Raw genomic sequence first — 18856 nt, 5'->3', positions numbered from 1 at the left:
TTGTCCGAAACTTTGTCGGACAAAAAGCTTCATGAAATGCCCCCCAGGTGTTTCAAAACATTAAAGTGCAGCTAAAAAAGAGCATTCCAGTTTCCAGTGTCCATTGACCGACAAGAGTGCTAATCAATAGCTTAGCTAGGAAATGTCCACTTTGCTGCATTGATTTTGAAATATTTCCCTCATTGTGTTATCTTTCCTTTTGCAGGATGAAATAGGTTCCCAGACAAACTCCTCTCCATATTTTAAGGAACGGTAAACAACATCAACAGCCGAAGAAGTGGATCCACTGCTGAGAATATAGCAAGACACTCTCCAACTCAAGAGCCATATACAGTAACTTGTAGACCTCTCAGCAGAGGTTGAACCCTGAAGCAAGATGGTGCTAGCAGACCTAGGTAGAAAAATTACGTCGGCGCTGAAGTCGCTCAGCAACGCAACAATAATTGATGAAGATGTAAGTATTTACGTGGTTTTTAAGAGGCCTGTTGATATACTGTAAAGGAACTATGGAATATAATTTTAATCTAATTCAGTAAACTTGGTTTGAAAGGGGAACGAAGACAGTGCTTTGAATAATTTTGATTTTGTGACAAGAAGATTTTTATTCACTCTATCTATCCAGCAATCTACACATCACTGTGCTATTTTTCAGGTGAATATTTTTTGCCTAGGTTTCAGTACTGTAGGCCCCTATGACAATTTTATCCCTGTATATCCATGAGTGTTCCACATTACCTTTTTTGTGTTACCTCCTGTTTTCCCCAATGGATATTATTTTTTACTTTCATGTACCTCTCCTTTCAATATTCGTCTACATGTTTCTTAGTGGTTGTTTTAGAACTGCTTTTATACTCAAGGGCTGGGAAAAGAAGATTTTGTGTCCATAGTATCTAATAAGAAATCATTTGACCTTTGCCTGCTCTAGGTACTCAACTCTATGCTCAATGAGGTCTGCAGAGCCCTGCTCGAAGCAGACGTCAATGTCCGTCTCGTCAAGAGACTCAAGGAAAACGTCAAGTCCGTCATTGACTTTGACGAAATGGCAGCTGGCCTCAACAAGCGCAAAATGATCCAGACTGCTGTCTTCAAGGAACTTGTCAAAGTAAGAGAGTGCTCTCACTCTTTACATAGTGTGAGAGCCTCACGTCACCTTTATAATGACTGTTGTGTTTTAACTGTTTTTGATATTTCAGCTTTAGAGATTTAGAGTGTGTATTGGACAACTGCATTCTAAAATGACTTGACATATAATTAGCAGACGCACGCCTTGAGTTGTATGGAAAATTCGATTGAATATCAAGTAAACATTGGCTTTGGTGACATGGCTGTTTCAGCTGCAGTGGAAAATTGAAAATGTCAGAATACAATAGGAAGAGATTAGATTCTTTGCAAGCTGCATCTTTATTTGTTTTTGTTTTTGTTTTATGTAAGCACTGGCAGACAGAGGTTGCGATGCATGGTATACTACAAATTCAATTCACAAACGCTAATGTGAGGTTGAATGCTTTCAGGCTCTTCTATACACTTTTGTGAAATGTTGCTTCTTAAAGTAATCTTTAACCAGTTTCCTGCCAAATCATGGTTTTAATTTTCCAGCTTGTTGATCCTGGAGTGAAAGTGTGGACACCAATCAAGGGCAAACCCAACATTGTTATGTTTGTTGGCCTGCAGGGAAGTGGAAAGACAACAACTTGCACAAAGGTAGGTTACACTCTCTAATTATCAAAAGGCTTCATTTTTTTTTTTTTGTCAATCTTAGCAAAGTAGGATACAGAAAATTGTATAAAGCCATTTTAGAAGGTAACTGTCACTAAAAATTTGTGTATTTCATGGAGAAAGTGTGTAAATGCAACCTGTCCACCAGATGTCTCGATGAACCTTGATATGTCAGTGATAAAATGTAGAATTACAGAGGATGGTTTGAATGTCAAACCATGGTTTAAAATATACCCTTTGACCTGCTTCTAACTCATGTTCTTTAATAAGCAGATATGTCAGTGATAAAATGTAGAATTACTGCGGATTGTTAGATGTCAAACCATGGCTTAAAATTAACCTTTTGACTCGCTACTAAAATATAGGCAGATATGTCAAGTGATAAAATGTAGAATTACTGAGGATGGTTAAATGTCAAACCATGGCTTAAAATGTACCTTTTGACCTGCCACTAACTCATGTTCTTCAATAGGCATGTTGTATATTTTCTCTAGGGTGCAGTTATTTCATTGTGATTTTCATTAAGAAAAAAAAAAGGCCTAAAAGCTTCTATTTTAGCACCACAAATGTTTGATGAATTAGGATTCCTGTCAAGGAAGTTGGATTGAACTATTCAAGAAGGAAATGATTCATGCGAGGAACTATTATTTCTCCTCTGACAGCTTGCCTACTACTATCAGAAGAAAGGCTGGAAAGCCTGTCTAATATGTGCTGACACATTCCGAGCTGGTAAGTGTTTTTAAAAGGTGTATAAAACATAGTTCTCAGAAAGGCTCAAAATTCATCTTCCCCCACTTGGAATTTGCTTGCAATGTATCGAAAGTGTCAACCAAGAAACTTGTCTGATGCGATTTGTCTGGATAATAAGTTCTTTTGGAGTATTTTGAGATCAAAGGTGTAAAATGATTTTAATCTTAGTACATGACTCTACCCAAAACAAATGATCAGGCACCCTCCTTCTTCAAGAGTGGATATTTAGAATGTTACATGATGATTGATCAATTTGTGTCCTAACAGTAGTATTTCTAACAACTGCATGCAATTCACTTTTGCATGGAAGATCAATGGATGCTGCTATATCTACATTTATATATATAACATATTGTTATTAATTATTTCCTTTTTTAACACAGGTGCCTTCGATCAGTTAAAACAGAATGCAACCAAAGCAAGGATACCATTCTATGGAAGGTATGTAATACAATAAGCATTTTGCATGGTAGGTTATATTACTTCCACATCTAACACTGCCAATACAGCAAAACCATGATCTCTTTCTCTACATCAAAGTCTTCAAGACACAAGCAGTAATTTACCAAAATCTTCCCTCTTCAGAGCTTTGTATTCAAATGTAAGAAGTTTCAAAAGTGGGGAGGGGGGGGGGAGGGAGTAATTAGGGTTGAAATCTCATGTTTTTATTGCAGTTTTATCTGATGAGAATGTACTTCGTGTCCTTGCTTGTGGATTGAAGAGAACGTGTCCCTGTGAACTTTATTGAACATAGACATGTGAGTATACTTACATATATTGCCCCAAAACAGTTGCCCTACTCAAAGGAAATACATCCTGAAGTCTAGTGTTTTATGTTGTAATACTGCCTTGCAATTCTCTGAGTTAGTGTCCATTATTGACCGAAGTTCGGTAGTAATCCCAAGATCCATGTTATGTGTCTTAAAAACGTGATGTAATGAGATGCTAAACTTTGTGTAATGTCAATGCTTGATTGCCAATTTCTGCTGAGTTGTGATGACACGAGCTGTAATTGTCATGATTTTACACTCAGCTACACAGAGGTTGACCCAGTCATCATAGCAGCGGATGGTGTGGACAAGTTCAAAAAGGAGAACTTTGATATCATCATCGTTGACACCAGTGGCAGGCACAAACAGGAGGATTCCCTCTTTGAGGAAATGTTGCAGGTCTCCAATGCTGTGGTAAGTTTGAGCTCATTTTCATTTTGCTTTTGGGTGTGTCCTCTGACTAGATTTGATACCATTTTCTTTTGTTTTAGCAATGATTCAATAGCGCTACAAGTAGTGATAGCTGCTACAAGACAAATTTGGGAGCTTTTGCATAGGTAAACTGGCATTCACCGGGCTGTCATGTGAGATTTATGTTTTCAAAACAGATTATCTAATTTCATATTTGAAGGGGCTCAATGTCTTCTTCTGATCTCTTTGCTTTTCTGTAGCTGTGGATACAGTTATAACATTTTTGCAGTACCTCTGCTCACAGGTTCAGTTCTTTTGTCAGTTTTCAGGAAATTTAGATAGTCACCAATCATGTATTTTCTCTCATGGCTTGATATTGATGTGAACGAAGGCGTACTTGAGGACTAAAGAGCAGATACGCGAGTTGAGTTATGAATGATGTCATCAAATGAAATCCAAAACTTTTTAACTCTGGAGTGTTCAGAGAGAGCCTGTACCCAGTTGCTCCCAACGTGCTGCAATGGTTAAACTTTTCAAAGAAGATTGTAGGGCTCCTTTGATATGATCATATGTGAACGAACTTTGCATCCCTGATCCACCACAGAATCCTGACAACATTATTTTCGTCATGGATGCCTCCATTGGTCAAGCCTGTGAGAGCCAGGCCAAGGCCTTCAAGGAGAAAGTGGACGTGGCGTCGGTCATCATCACCAAGCTGGACGGCCATGCCAAGGGTGGAGGAGCCCTCAGTGCGTAAGTGCCTTGGTTTACCCAGCTTGAGACGATCTGTGAGACCTCATTAGGGTTACTAGAAAGGAGAATTAAAAATAAAACAATAACAAATCTGCCAAAAGTTGTCAGCGAGTGCAGTTGAGTTAATGAATTGTGTATTCTGCTCTTGCTTGGTGAACAGTTTCTAGTTGAATCTCCATGTTTAAAAGAATATTTAGTGCTGATGAAAACATTTTATTTATTTGTTGTTTTTTGTAAAGCATTGAGTGGTGCATGATACCACTGAAACATTCCAATGTGAGTATGATTTTGAAATACCAGGTGTCTGTTGCAAACAAACAAAAATTTTCCCAATGAAAACTCAGGATAATATCATCCTTCCTTTGATTAAACACAGGAAAAGACTGTTAAAAGTAACTTGGGTTTTCTGATGGAAAAATGTTTTGATACAACAGGCCCCAAGTGTGAAGAATGCTTTAGCTACTCTGTATTTAGCACTTGGCAGTTTTCTGATAATGACAACCTGTCCTTCCCAAAGAAAGTAATAGATTTCATCTTATCAGTAGATATTTGGTTGCAGTGTAGCGTACTGCAGGAATTATATGAACATGGCAGGGATCAACATGAATTTCTCACACACATAACACCTTCCTACACACGCAAAGACACACACACAAATAAAAGTGGCAGTGGGCAATTGATTTACTGAATTTTGAGATGGGTATAAAAATTTTTTTTCGGTTGTCAGATGAAAGGGGTTTATTGAAGACATTTGGTACTTCTGAAAACAACAATGGCAGCTGTTTCATTTCATTGCAGTCATTTTTATTCTTTGGAGATTTTTGTTGTATCCTAGAATTCCTGATGTGTACATAAAGAGAGAAAGAGAGATGGAGAGCGAGATATGTAGAGATAGATATACCTGTTTACGTGAATACATATGCTCATTTGCCCCCTAGTGTTGCAGCCACTAAGAGTCCAGTGATCTTCATTGGAACCGGTGAACACATAGATGATTTTGAGCCGTTCAAGACGAAGCCCTTCATCAGCAAACTTCTCGGTAAAGAGGATTGTTTTTGCTCTGTGCCATGGTTTTCTACCTCTCAGACCTTAATATGCCACAAACAAAAGTCTGTTGTCCTTGCAGATCCTGATGAAATGGGAGAAGGAAAAATATCTTATCATCATCGTCATCATCTGTGATTTTGATTGTAATCCAGTGGTTTTTTGGTGTAACAAGGAGGTTAGGTTATTCTTTGGTGGAAAGATTCAGCTAGATGTAGCAATTATTTTGTAATAGCCGATTCTCATCATAAGAATAGCATAAAAAGGTGACTTGTAGTGAAGAAAAATTATAATCTACCCTGTCATTCAAATCAATGACATTATTGCGTTGAGTTGGTTTTATTGCAGCTGATTGACAAATTTCCATACGTCTGTCATGTTCTCATGATATGATCGTGTGGCTGCTTGACTATATTTGCATGGTTGCAGATATATTTCATGTGATGAGTGTCTCATAGTTTTGCCCTCTTTGTTTGACAGGTATGGGGGACATTGAAGGTTTGATTGACAAGGTCAGTGAACTCAACCTGGATGAAAATGAGGAACTCATCAACAAGCTCAAGCATGGTAAGACCATCCTGTCAATATAAGGAGATACCCCTTGGAAATATTTTATTACATTGAATGACATTACTATTTTAGATGCAGTATTGTGTTTATGAAGTTTTTGCTCGAATTTGCCAATGTCTTGTGTGTGATTTACCTGGGTATATGTGCTGATAAGTTGACAGAGATCTACAGATGTACACCTCTTGCAAAACTTTCGTGAAGGTTAGCAATTTCATGTTGTTTACTCATCTGTAAGAACACACTACAGCTGTGAGTGCTCGAGAATTGGAGTTTAAGCTAAAACAAAATATCGGAGTAGCCTGTGCGATTACTAATTGATGTTGCCGTCTTTACCGTTACACAGGTGAATTCACCCTGCGGGACATGTATGAGCAGTTTCAGAACATTATGAAGATGGGACCTTTCGGACAAATTATGGTAAGTTGTCACATATAATAGGATTTGGTCCTTTAGTTTTAGTCCAGGTGAATACAGGATCTCAGGGATCCAGATCCTGTTAAGCTCCCTCTGCTGAATTTGTGAAGAACTTAGCAGACTCTGTGAGGAATTGTCAGCAGCATAATTAGTATATCCGACTCTTTCAAAGACTTCAGTGTTTCAAAAACCATTAACTGCTTTTTTGTCTCTTTTTTGTGTGTCCACAATCAAAATGTAGACCATTGATTTGTATTATGTCTCTTTCGAGAGCGTAGAGACGTCCCACAGTGTAACTGTGTTGTACCCTTCGTATGCTTAACGTTACGAGTGCTATCAGTGGAAAAGTTCTTCACGCAGTGACGTTTGTCTTTGACTGGACCCTTCTGTACAGGGTATGATTCCAGGATTCAGCAGTGACTTCATGACCAAGGGCAACGAGCAGGAGTCTATGGCGCGGCTCAAGAAGCTGATGACGATGATGGACAGCATGAATGATGAAGGTGAGCAGAAGTGGTGATGCCTAGATTGTTGCTACATGCACATGGGAATGCATGCATAAACACATACATACACACATTCAACTTTGTACATACATATCCATACATTCATACATATGAACGTATAAACACACATATATACTTACATACACCATATTAGATAATATGTATCATTTACAGTGTATATGTATGTCATGTCATACTAGTACTATCTGCATGATCTGCTGTAGCAGTGTACTGTATAACGAATGTTCGTGTGCATTTTAGATTTGCGAATTTCACGAGAGCCAAGATTCGCAAAATTAAAATGCACGCAAAAGTTCTTGTCCACACTATATGCATTGAATGTTAGAGGCGACTCGCGAAAATTTCTTGCTGTGAAAATATCGTGTTTTACAGTACCCACTATTAACACAAAACTTGGCAATCAACTGCAGTCCCTCAAAGTGACTTTCAACCCATTTTTGGTTGATTGCAATAAACAAAAAGATAAATTTGAACTTGAGTGCAATCAGCAAAACAGAACAACAACACTTTGATTTAGATCCAATAGACATTAAGAACTTCAGGATTTTTACAAATGTATGTGTTTCTGAAACAGTGATATCTCTCCCGACTCCGATGTCAGACAATGTTTAGACAATGTTGTCAAAACTTCACCTCTCTCTCTCAGGTTTGTCTTACCACTAATACCAGTATGTAATACCATGTGATTAGTTCAGATAAGTTTGTTACAGTCACCAGAGTAGAAATCATAGTTATACATCTGCACATCATTTCATGAGGATCTGCTGTCTATGGTGTAGCTCAGTGGATAACACCACAGTCTCTCAATCTTGAGGTCTCTGGTTCAAGTCTACTAACAGCGGCAGTTATGTCCTAAGGTGCTTGTCTTCATTGCAGAGTTGTACGGAGGGGACTTCCAGTTGTCTGTTAGGTGGTAGCATACTCATGAAGCTCTCAAGCGCTTCCTTTATTAGTGACAGTGTACAATAAATCCAAAAAATCACAATCATTTGATTGTCAACCGTCAGAAATCTAGCAATGTAATTACTATGGTACTAGCTACTCATCAAGATTTGAAGTGAGGAGGGTTTGAGGCCACTATTCTGTACTGAGCATATGCAAAGAAGTTGTTTAGTTGATTCAAAGGATATTTCCAAAACAGGAGTTGATGTCTTGTTCCACGAATGCATTCTGTCAAACTTTTTCAGAGTACAAGGCTAAGTGGTATTAATGATACACTAAGGATACCCATATTTCCTGCAATTATGTCACTTGGTTTCATAAACTGAAAACCTGCCATCAGATGGATGAAACTGTTTTTGCTTTTGAGAAGCCATTAATGTTCCACAAGTTCCACAAAGCCAGAGTTCCTATAACAATTAGAAAAACACTTGGAGAGCACAGACCTCCACCAAGCAGCTCATTTCAATTGGTATCCATACTGAAATTCATCCATTTTACCTCATCAGCTTCCTGCTGGGCGGTGCCTTGAGCAGAGCATGCGCTTTAGTGCGTGTATGCAAACCTCAAATACGCTTGTGGCTTAAACTCCCAAGTTCATTGGCCATATTTGCCAAAAGATTAAAAAATCCTTCAAAACAGTAAACTTCAAAACAAAATGTAATCAACTGTTCCATGTAACATTATCACCTTATCCTGTAAGATTCATCGACAGCCGTTCACATCTTTTTGAGTTATTTTGCAAACAGACAAACAAACCGTCACCAACAAAAACATAACCTCTTTGGCAGCAGAGGTAATAAATGTTCTTTGGTATGTACTTTACAATTGACAAGCTTACACAAGTATAATGGATTGAGTAAATGCAGTAATATTAGTAGAACACAGCAGTGAAAGTTTGAGGAAAATTGGACAATGGGCTCAAAAGTTATGGATTTTTTACACTTTCAGTGCAGCCATCACTGCTACAGACTTCTACAGTCTGTGTTGTCACATATGTCCAACGATATAAAGAAAGTATGAACAGAATTCAACACATTTTCATATTTCTGGCTATTTGAAAGAGCACTTGACTTACCTCTTTCTGAAAGCAGGGGGAATGATGTTACCCTTATCATGTGTCAGTAACAAAGTAAAGGGAATATGTACTTCTCATTTTAAAAATGAAATTTCATGGAATTCTAATCATATTTTCTTTTGATATATTGTACATCTCAAACTGTAGTAGTCCAGCAATGACTACATAGAAACTTTGAGAATTCAAAACGTTTGAACATATTGTCCGATTTTTTTTTCAAACTTTCATGAATATGTTGTACTAATATTGCAGCATTCACTCAATTCACACATACATATTTTTGGGGTGAACTTGTCCTTTAATGTAGTATTATACACCATTCTCAGCTAGCTTTGCCTAATTGTATCCCCCGAACAGAGTACGGAGGGTACTATGGATTTTTGTATCCCCCGAACAGAGTTCGGAGGATACTATTGATTTAGCCTCTTTGCACCGCCACGCCCGCATCTGCCGCAGAGATTTTCTTGTGAGAGCTCTACTGGCTGCAGTTCTTCTTAGATCATCTTCAAATTTGGCATGAAAGTGTGTTATGGTAAAACGAAGACGCCTATTGTTTTTGGTGATGGCGCCCTGGCTTGTTCTGTCTTTATACATGAAAAGGCACATTTAACAGGGTCTGCTTGTGTGTGCAACACTGGCCTTGTTTCTTGACCGATTCTTTTCAAATTTGGTATGTAAATGTATCATAGTCAAATCTATACACCTATACCTAATAATAATGCTGCCCTCACTGTTCCACCTTTTACAGGCTCAAAGGTCACCCTGATCATGTCAAAATTTGCAAAAGTGCTTATTTATGCAATAACTTGATTGTTACTCAACGGATTTTATTCAGACTTGCTGAGGAGGTGTATTGGTGGTCATTCTACATGAAGGACACAACAGTTTGTGGTGACGGCACCCTCAGTGTTCTGACTTGGATGCCATGTCACATTTCTTGTGTGCGCTCTATGAGCCACATTTCTTATCAGATTTTCTTCAAATTTGGCAAAGAGGTGCATTATAGTGAAATGAAGATGCCTATTGTTTTTGGTGGTGGCGCCCTTGCTTGTTCCGTCTTTAGACACAAAGTGGTAAATATTTCAGGGTGTGCTTGTGTGTAAGATCCTGGCTGTGTTTCTTGACTGATTTTTTTTTTTCCAAATTTGGTATGTAAACATATTATAGTCCAATCTAGACACCTTTACATATTGATACTGCTGCCCCCACTGTTCCACCTTTTACAGGGTCATAGGTCACCCTGATCAGGACAAAATTTGCAAAAATGCTTATTTATGCTATAACTTGATTGTTACTCACTGGATTTATGCACACTTGGGAAGGAGGTGTATGAGTGGTCATTTTATAGTAGGACACAACAGTTTGTGGTGATGTTGCCCTCAGTGTTCGATTTGGATGCTATGTCACATTTCTTGTATATGCTCTATCAGCCACATTTCTTGTAGGATACCATTCAAACTTGCTGTGGAGGTTTATGGGGGTTATTCTGGGTAACAAAAGTTTTATGGAGAGCGCCCTCATTGTCTAGACTTTTATGGGATGCCATGTCATATTTCTTATGCCATACCAGCCTCATTACAGTGATCATAACCCAGTGTATTTGAAGACTCGTACCAATAACCTGTAGTGGCACAAGGTAAATTCTGTGAAAACAACTGAAAAACACCCAAAGTGCAAACATTGGTTCCCAGTTGCCATATTATTCAACAGTTTAGCCTTAAAAAAAAATCATCCAAATGGGGTATGGGGGGGGGGGGGGGCGGGTTCGGGGGAAACATGTGCTCGATCGTGTCCTCCGGCCGAGTGCTGTAGTTATCAATTTGTTTTCAATGTGTACAAAAAAAGAAAATCTAAATATGGTACACTGTTCTAATTGGTTTTGTCAACCATGTGAATTTGGTGCAGTAGTGTTTGATATAATAGGGCTAGTCATGAAAGGTTTTGCTCCCAGAGTGTTACATGTGATACTACCTCAGACAGCTCTGTGACATGCTCATTAGTTGCCCTTTGCAGACTGGATAAGTGTATTTCTCTGGAATGTCCCCCTCAGTAATGTCAGGCACATGAGTGCTCTTGCCAATAATTACTAACCCCAAGCTCCTCTTTCTGATTGGTGCAGCATCTCTTATTAGAGATTCAGTCATGGAGATTTTACCATGACGTATACTGAGAGCAATTTTTTTTTTTCATGTCCACTCAGACTGTCCTCACTCGTCACTGGCATAGGTGATGCTTCTTGACATAACATGGTAATAACTTCAGATGCATCCAATTCTGAGCAGAATACTAAAGTTTGTTTCTTAAAAGAAACCTGTACTGACATTTTCTAAGTGTCTGATAATTCTAATCTACATTTTTTGATGCCTACAACTGGAAAGAGAGGATTCTAAAACCCAGGATAAGCCTGTAATGATTTTTTGAAAAAAATGAAAACGAGCAAGCCAAGGAACGATCCACACAATTTGGCATACGTCACAGGTGCCAACCTCCGACTTTAGCAAAACGAACTACACATGTCAATTTACTGATGAAATCTCACACGAAGTACTGCAAAAACTGTTATTTAGTAAAATTGCAATATGGAGCTGAAATAAACATGTTAAACAATATTTATTGATTTTTAAAAGGAATTTCGTCAAAAGCTTTTTATTTAGATAAAATTTGTGGGGAATATTCCAGTTATGCAAAATGAAATTGGCATCATTGTCCGAACGTGCTGCCCATAGAAAACTGTGTGTAAGTAACGTTGCACTAACTATGCATTATGAGCGATAATGGTTCGACAGTTCAAACTATCTAATGAAGATGAGGACCGAGTGATTCTTAAAATCTAAATCCAAAAAATAGTCAATGGCAATCACGGTTTACGCCTAGTTACCCAGTAAACATAGACTCTAGACTAGAACTAGGACTAGGACTAGTGAGCAGTCAAGGACCGAGAAGATTCTACGTGGCAGTTCAAGTCTTGAGGAGTAGGCCCCTACACTGCCCCGCCGACAGCTGTGTGCACAGCGCTAATACATGTAATAGGCACAGCGTAAACGTTATACTAGTACATACCCCTGCTGCCAGAACTTGAAGGAAGTCCAGACTCCAAGGTCTAGCGTTGCCGCTAGATCTAGGCCCTTGTGCTGCAGGCCCTGTTGTTTCTGTGCTGAATTTTGCAGGTAAGGTATCTGCTTTATGGATTTTCAATGTTTTTGTAGTCGAGATAAATCCCATGGTAGTCGTATTAACACCAAGGACTAGCTCTAGTTTTAGTAGGACCCATACCTTGGAAGAGTGGCCTGACCACGTAGATACAAACAGTCCCGCCGCTTCGCGATCCAAGTGCTGGTGTAGGTATAGTGCTAGAGTACTTCCATATCCATGTAGATATCTCAAAATTCACTTAACCAAATTGCACCAAAATCATTAGAAATATTTTATGACTCATGTCCACTTGCTCACGCTAATTGGAACCAAATCGCAAGTTGGGAAGTGTAAGTGAAGTTGTCGACTTTCCTGTTGTCGCTAAAAATAATCTGCTCTGTACGACTAAACAAGAGTGATCGCGGCGTAGTAGCCCTACCTGCCTGCGCACGCACAGACTGAAGTTAGCCATCTAATATCATGAGACAAATCTTTCAAGTAATTGGGAGCAAAAAAATCAATTTATAAATTATTTGAGTTAAGTTGAATGACAAATATAGTTCGTAAATCACACAAATCGCCGAAATCATGACATTTTTTAGTTTAGTTCCCGCGTAAATTCCCCGTTCGCACAGTACTAGTCGGCTAACTTTAGTTCTAGATTGTGCATGTCGCGTTTACCAAGATCTCTCGCGAAGAGTTAGTTTTTTTTTTGAGTGACAACTTGAAAATCGGCGTCAATATTGATACTTCTAGATTACCGATTTCGTTCAAATATAATACAGTATTTTGAAATATGCTTAGAAGTATGTCCTGTAATTTTGGTGCGATTTGGTTCAGCAAAATTTGAGACACTGCTGCATGGATAGGACAGTACACTAGTGCCGCCTGCTAGCTAAATTGGGCCTAAGGGTCGTCTGCTACTCGGCACGATTTAACGCACGCGTATGGGAGGGCTTGTAATCAGTGATATATTTGGCACCTGTGACATCACGACATCTGGGCTCGTCACCTCATTAGCATAAATCTCACCCAAAAAGTTCCATTTTTAAAATGAAATTACGAACTAAATCGTTGTGAAATTTTGATTCCGTTTGCACCACTGGGTCTTTTAGAATTAAAAGAACAACATATAAAAAAATAAAAAACCGGTACAATGCCCTTTTAATGGCCATTAAGGCACTGAAACCTGGTTTACAGTCAGTAATTTGCAGATTGACCATGGAGTGTGTGCTTTCATGAAGTCCTACTTGTGACCTCAAAGGAAGTCATAGATGTGTTCATATAGGTTTTCAGTTGTCTGCTGCTTCAGCAGTTTGTCATCAGTGAGAGGATCTGCTTATCATCGTCTTCGCCATCATCATCATGGCCATCATCATTATCTTTGCTGTCATCATCATCATCATCATCATCATCATCACCATCATCATTCTAGTCATCACCATCATTCTCATCGCCAATATCACATTTCCAGTTATATCCATCATCGTCATCACTATTATCATCATCCCAGGCATGACCATGATCATTATCACTCTTATCACGCCAGTCATCGTAGTCATCATCATTCTAGTCTTCACCATCATTGCCATTATCATTGCCCCAATCTCTTTGATTATCATTATCATCATGTGACCATCATCATATCAATCATTACCGTTATCATCATCCCCGTTGTCATTATCCCAATCGCCAGCATCATCTCTATGATCAACATTCCAGTTATTGCGCATATCATCATTCTAGTTATTGCCGTTATCATCATCAACATCATCACCATTTGCCTCTTTCCTGTTAACACCATCATCATCATATGACCATCACCATTCTAATCATCATCATAACCATCATCCCCATTGTCATTTTCCGAATCACCATCATCATCATCAGTATGATCAACATTCAAGTCATTGCCATCATCGCTCCAGTTATTGCAGTTTATCCATCATCACCATCATGCAGAACACCGCAATCATTATCGTCACCATTGTCGTCCCAATCGCCACCATCAACGTTATCACCATTATCATCATCCATATCATCTCGATCTTTGTCATTGCCTGCATCGCCATTACTATCGCTATCCATCGCATTCATCATCATCACCACCACTGCCATCATTGTGGTCATCATCACCATCACCATCATCATCCCATTCATTGTCAACACATCTGCCGTCATCATCACCATTATTTTCATCATCATTGCTAACACATAACGAGGTAATCTTCACCTGTGTGTTCAGTTATGCCCTGAAAGTGATGTGCCTTTATGTGTGTGTATAATACCACTCAGAGCTGGACAGCAGGGAGGGGGCCAAACTCTTCATGCGCTGCCCTGGCAGGATCCAACGAGTGGCCCGGGGCTCTGGGGTGTCGGTCAGGGAGGTCCAGGAGTTGCTGCAGCAGTACCAGAAGTTTGCCCAGATGGTTAAGAAGATGGGTGGCATCAAAGGACTCTTCAAAGGTTGGTTGAGGTCATACGACAGAAGTAACAACAACACCAACAACTACAAAAAAAAAATCTTGATGAGCTCTAAAAGATAGTGCCCTGTTTTGTACGTTGACAACACATAGTAAAGGAGTTGAATAGACCTTTTTTGTGACAGTTCTTTGGCATGGTTTGGCTTGATTACAGTTATCCTTTCTTCCCACTAAGGGATGCCCACACTTTGTCTAGTGAGGGACATTTTATCAAAGTGGGCTTCTTGAGACACTGAGGCAGGGAAAGATTCATTTGCATAATTGCAGAGTTCCCAACAGTTATCTTCAACTTATATCAAAGATAGTGCCCTGTTTAGTACCTTGAAAACATGTAGCAAAGGAGTTGAGTAAACCTTTTATGTGACTGTTCTTTGTCATGGTTCGGCTTAATTACAGTTGTCCTTTCTTCCTGCTATTGGACGCCCACACTTTGTCTAATGGGGGTCATTTTGTCAAAGTGGGCTTCTTGAGAGAATGACGCAGGGAGAGATTCATGTGCACAATTGCAGAGTTCCCAACAGTTATCTTGTATATGATTTCAGGACACATTGTAAGGCTTTGTATAGAGTTGTACACAAGGAATATTTAAAAGGGAGCGTATGCAGCATTGTATTTTGTTTTATTATGGGATGAAGTACGCTTTAGAAGAGAAATGAAAGAATGTTTAAGAGAAAAAATGATAACTGTCACGCAAAAAGTTAAGGTAGGGAACGTGTCTAGGAAGGTACAGTGCCTTCACTGCTTAAAATGTGAACCTAGCAAAGCATCTGGTTTGAATCAGTTTTATCAAGATGCAATGCAGGAGCAAAAAAAGCAAACAAACAACATACAAAGAAACAGATCACAACAAAATGTTGGTAGAGCAAGATCTACTGGTATCAATAACTTATAATTGCCAATAGTATGTCTGTATTCCATCCATTAGATGTGATATATGTATTAAGATGATGCTGCTGCAGTTCTAGTCATTGACTCTTTTCAGAAAAATGATTCTATGGTGATTAGTTTTGAAGTAGAAGTGATTGTTTCTACTAATCGCTAACAATGAGAATAAGGATGCCAAATTGTATATGACACCATCAATAAAGAGTTTCTTGATAGCACAAACTTGCTGTCATAGATCCTTGCAGCAAAATTCTATTCATGGTTTTTGTTCACTACAATTATACGAGTAGAATAAAACTAACGATAGTAGGTGCTTCACTAAAATCTTTTAAAGAAAAAGGTTTCAGTCTATGATTAACCCATTAAAGACTGACTGATTTTCCTATAACACCCATTTACCCCAGCCCAAGAATACTCGGGACTAGTCTTTATCAGGTTAAGCAACTACCACCTTCTCCCTCTGAGAAGTCACCTCTGCCGAGTTACTGCAACTGTTCAATACCATCCTGGCAAGAATGTTATTCATTTTCCCCCAGTTAAAAAGCACAGAGGAAAGTAATGAGTTGAACACAGAATGCAGTTTTGATTGTAGCTCATTTCAGAGTATACATGTTATTGATATTTTTGTCGATCTTCATGTATCGGGGGAGAGTGATGAGGCATGATAGTAGAAACAATCCCCATATTTTTGTTTCTTTATTCCTTTTTCCGTGACCGTGTAGATGGGAACATGTCCAAGAACGTGAACCCAGCTCAGATGGCAAAGATCAACCAGTCGATAGCCAGGGCCATGGATCCCAGAGTCCTGCAGCAATTAGGTGAGTGACTGGTGTGCATGGCAATGTACCAATGCCGCTGTCTTCCCTCGAATGAGGAGTGGGGTTGGGAGGAGATGCTATTGCTAGAATATTGATAATAATGATAATAAAAAAGAGCAGTAACACATCTTTTATTGAATCCGATCCAACTCCCAGTTCTGCTCCCCTTCATTGAGATTCCTGAAATAGTAGATCTGACACACATGTAGCATATGTTAATGTCATCAGCTAGTAATACATGTTTTATATGAGAAGAGGATTTTTTATTTGTAGCCATCTGACGAGGTAAGTATTGGATATCTTTGTGTTCTAGGACTTTGTCAGGGGCATGGAATAACGGAAAGCTATAATTTCACTTGACCTCTCTCATACAAAAGTAAGCCAGTTTGGCTCATGTTAGAATACCACTGACTGCCACAAGCAAAGCAAACTACAATGCCAGTACATAAAATACAAGCAATACTTTAGATTACCTTATATCGTACTGGTGAGATGTGTCTTGTACACCATGCAGAAATGTCCTATGCTGTTTAGGGAAGTAATGGTAAATGTGATCTTTTTGAAAATTATGTTTAGTGCAGAATACTGTCAAAAAAAAAAAAAAAACCCCAGAAAGATTTGAGAGAAAGAGATCATCAAAGATTATGAAACCATGATGGGGTGTGGTAGGGAACATGATACAAATGAAAAAAAAAAATATTTGAAGCATATCTTTTAAAAACACAGTTAGCTTCCCTTTAATTTTTGTGAGTTGTTTTTCCAATGCAAGCAAAACATTAGTGTGCAAATATTAGTATTTTAACTTGTAGTTCCTCCAGCCTTAATTCAATTTGCCTTTTATTTTGATCCCATTGCTGCAGTTGGAGCATATACCAGCATCAGTTGTTGCTAAGAATCAAACCTCAACTAAAGCCTCAGATGAGCTGTAGGCTAGTCATGCATTAGCTGTGTGAAGGAAGACTAGATTCAAAAAGTTGGGATGCATTCTCAGCATTTTAGATTCTGTCTCATGTGTGTGTAGGTTTTACTTTCATGTGTACTGAATGCTCCCTGGGACAAATGAAGAATAAGCAATGCCCTGTATTCAAATTTAGTCCAGACCCCGACATTCCTCGATACTTTGGACATTGAGACTCGTGGTTACCCAAAGATGCATCTTCATTCAAACCTAATAATATGCAAAATCAATGTAGTAAAACATGGATGTTTCTGTGTGTCAATGGTTACTACCAATGTATTAACTTTTGTAAAAATCAGCACTTTTTGTGTCACTTATCAAATGTTTGTGGTTTTACAGTACTCATAATGATGCCACTGCTAATACTGCCCAGACAAAAGCAGAGAAATCAAGTGAATGTTTTAGTGGCAAACTGTGTTAGAAAACTGTGATAATAAGAGGGAATGTCTCTGTTGATTCTTTCTTGCACAGGAGGAATGAACGGACTCCAGAACATGATGCGACAGTTCCAGCAAGGACCAGGTGGTGGAATGGGGGGCTTGGGCAATATGATGGGTGGCGGCCAGTAATCTGTCTGTGACCTGCCAACCATGATACTTGAAATCAACAGACTTTATATTTCTCTGCCATGCCAAAGCAGCTCTTCAAGAGTCTTGGCAGAAAAGTGAATCCTTCTGTGGTGATCGACTCTTCTTCTTGATGCCCTGATGCTGAGTACAGGAACATGTTAATCACATCTCTTCAAGTCAGGTCTGGTCATGCCTAGCCTGTGAGGACACGCAGTCAATCTCTTCCCAAACATTTTTCAAACGGCCGATTTGATCATCAACAAGAGACATTGCTGCTCTATTCCTCCATATCAAGAATGTTGAGAGACATTAGAAGACATCACAAAGAGACATTACCAGGGGTATATCCTCTTGAGCTGAGATTTGGTATCTCGATGCCAAGCTTGGATTCCTTTCATATTTAGTTCTCCCCACTGTCCAAATGGATGTGATGTGAGGATGATTGTATGCTTAAATATGTTGACAACCCACATCCCATTTTGGATTTGTTTCGATGCCTTCATTTCATTTTTACTCTTTGGGGGCTTCCTTATTCTCCCCCCCCCCCCACCTTCAGTTTGATAAACAAGGTAATGCTATTAAAAGGGGTGGGATATCACAATCAATAAACCTGCTGCAGGGTGTATCTCGCACAGTCAAGGCGTATGAGGATAAGTTTAGATTAACCATCATACATGGAGCAAAGGCTTGAAATTGACAAAGCTTTAGGTCAAGATATCACAAGGCAAGTCAGAGATATCTTTATACTTGAATTTAGTCACTTTTTTTCTATGTGCTCTCATGGACATCAGTCACGTGTTTGAGCACACTTCTTACTGTTAGTTTGTACAGAGAATGCTTCTTTATGACTTTTCACGGGTCTTTGTATCCAGAAGTATCTTATAAGTAGATTTCCATATTCTTTGGTTTTATACACTGAAATTATTCTTTTTCTTTTTCTTTTTCTTTTACTTAAAGAAGGAAATGTAGCCATTTGGCTCCCATAACACCATAGTCGGTTTGCTTCCTCTGACCTCGTGTTTGGTACTTTTTGTTTGCA

General features: G+C 38.9%; 1 protein-coding gene across 1 annotated transcript; it reads left to right on the top strand.

Annotated features, from left to right (window-relative positions):
* Positions 1 to 211: 211 nt before the first annotated feature.
* LOC139726832 (signal recognition particle subunit SRP54-like) lies at positions 212 to 18017 on the top strand. The gene is made up of 14 exons (XM_071637826.1): positions 212 to 454; positions 926 to 1102; positions 1597 to 1701; positions 2379 to 2445; positions 2850 to 2907; positions 3500 to 3650; positions 4252 to 4400; positions 5339 to 5439; positions 5925 to 6011; positions 6358 to 6431; positions 6823 to 6931; positions 14400 to 14570; positions 16195 to 16290; positions 17720 to 18017. Exons 1-14 carry the CDS (start codon positions 377 to 379, stop codon positions 17815 to 17817), a joined length of 1521 nt encoding a protein of 506 aa, XP_071493927.1. The 5' UTR covers positions 212 to 376; the 3' UTR covers positions 17818 to 18017.
* The last annotated feature ends 839 nt before the right edge of the window (positions 18018 to 18856 follow it).

Source organism: Diadema antillarum, unplaced genomic scaffold, assembly GCF_040938485.1.
Source record: "Diadema antillarum isolate AM-2024a unplaced genomic scaffold, OU_Dant_1.0 seq00000100_RagTag, whole genome shotgun sequence".
In the NCBI taxonomy this organism is placed as follows: domain Eukaryota; kingdom Metazoa; phylum Echinodermata; class Echinoidea; order Diadematoida; family Diadematidae; genus Diadema; species Diadema antillarum.
The sequence above is the reverse complement of the archived record's forward strand: the minus strand, read 5'-3'. Positions and strand labels throughout refer to the sequence as shown.

Excerpts from the sequence above, each read along its gene's own strand:
- LOC139726832 (XM_071637826.1), top strand. The coding sequence starts at position 377 with ATGGTGCTAGCAGACCTAGGTAGAAAAATTACGTCGGCGCTGAAGTCG. Across the intron at positions 2,908-3,499 it reads AGGATACCATTCTATGGAAG|CTACACAGAGGTTGACCCAG; the intron begins GTATGTAATACA and ends TTTTACACTCAG. Across the intron at positions 14,571-16,194 it reads CATCAAAGGACTCTTCAAAG|ATGGGAACATGTCCAAGAAC; the intron begins GTTGGTTGAGGT and ends GTGACCGTGTAG.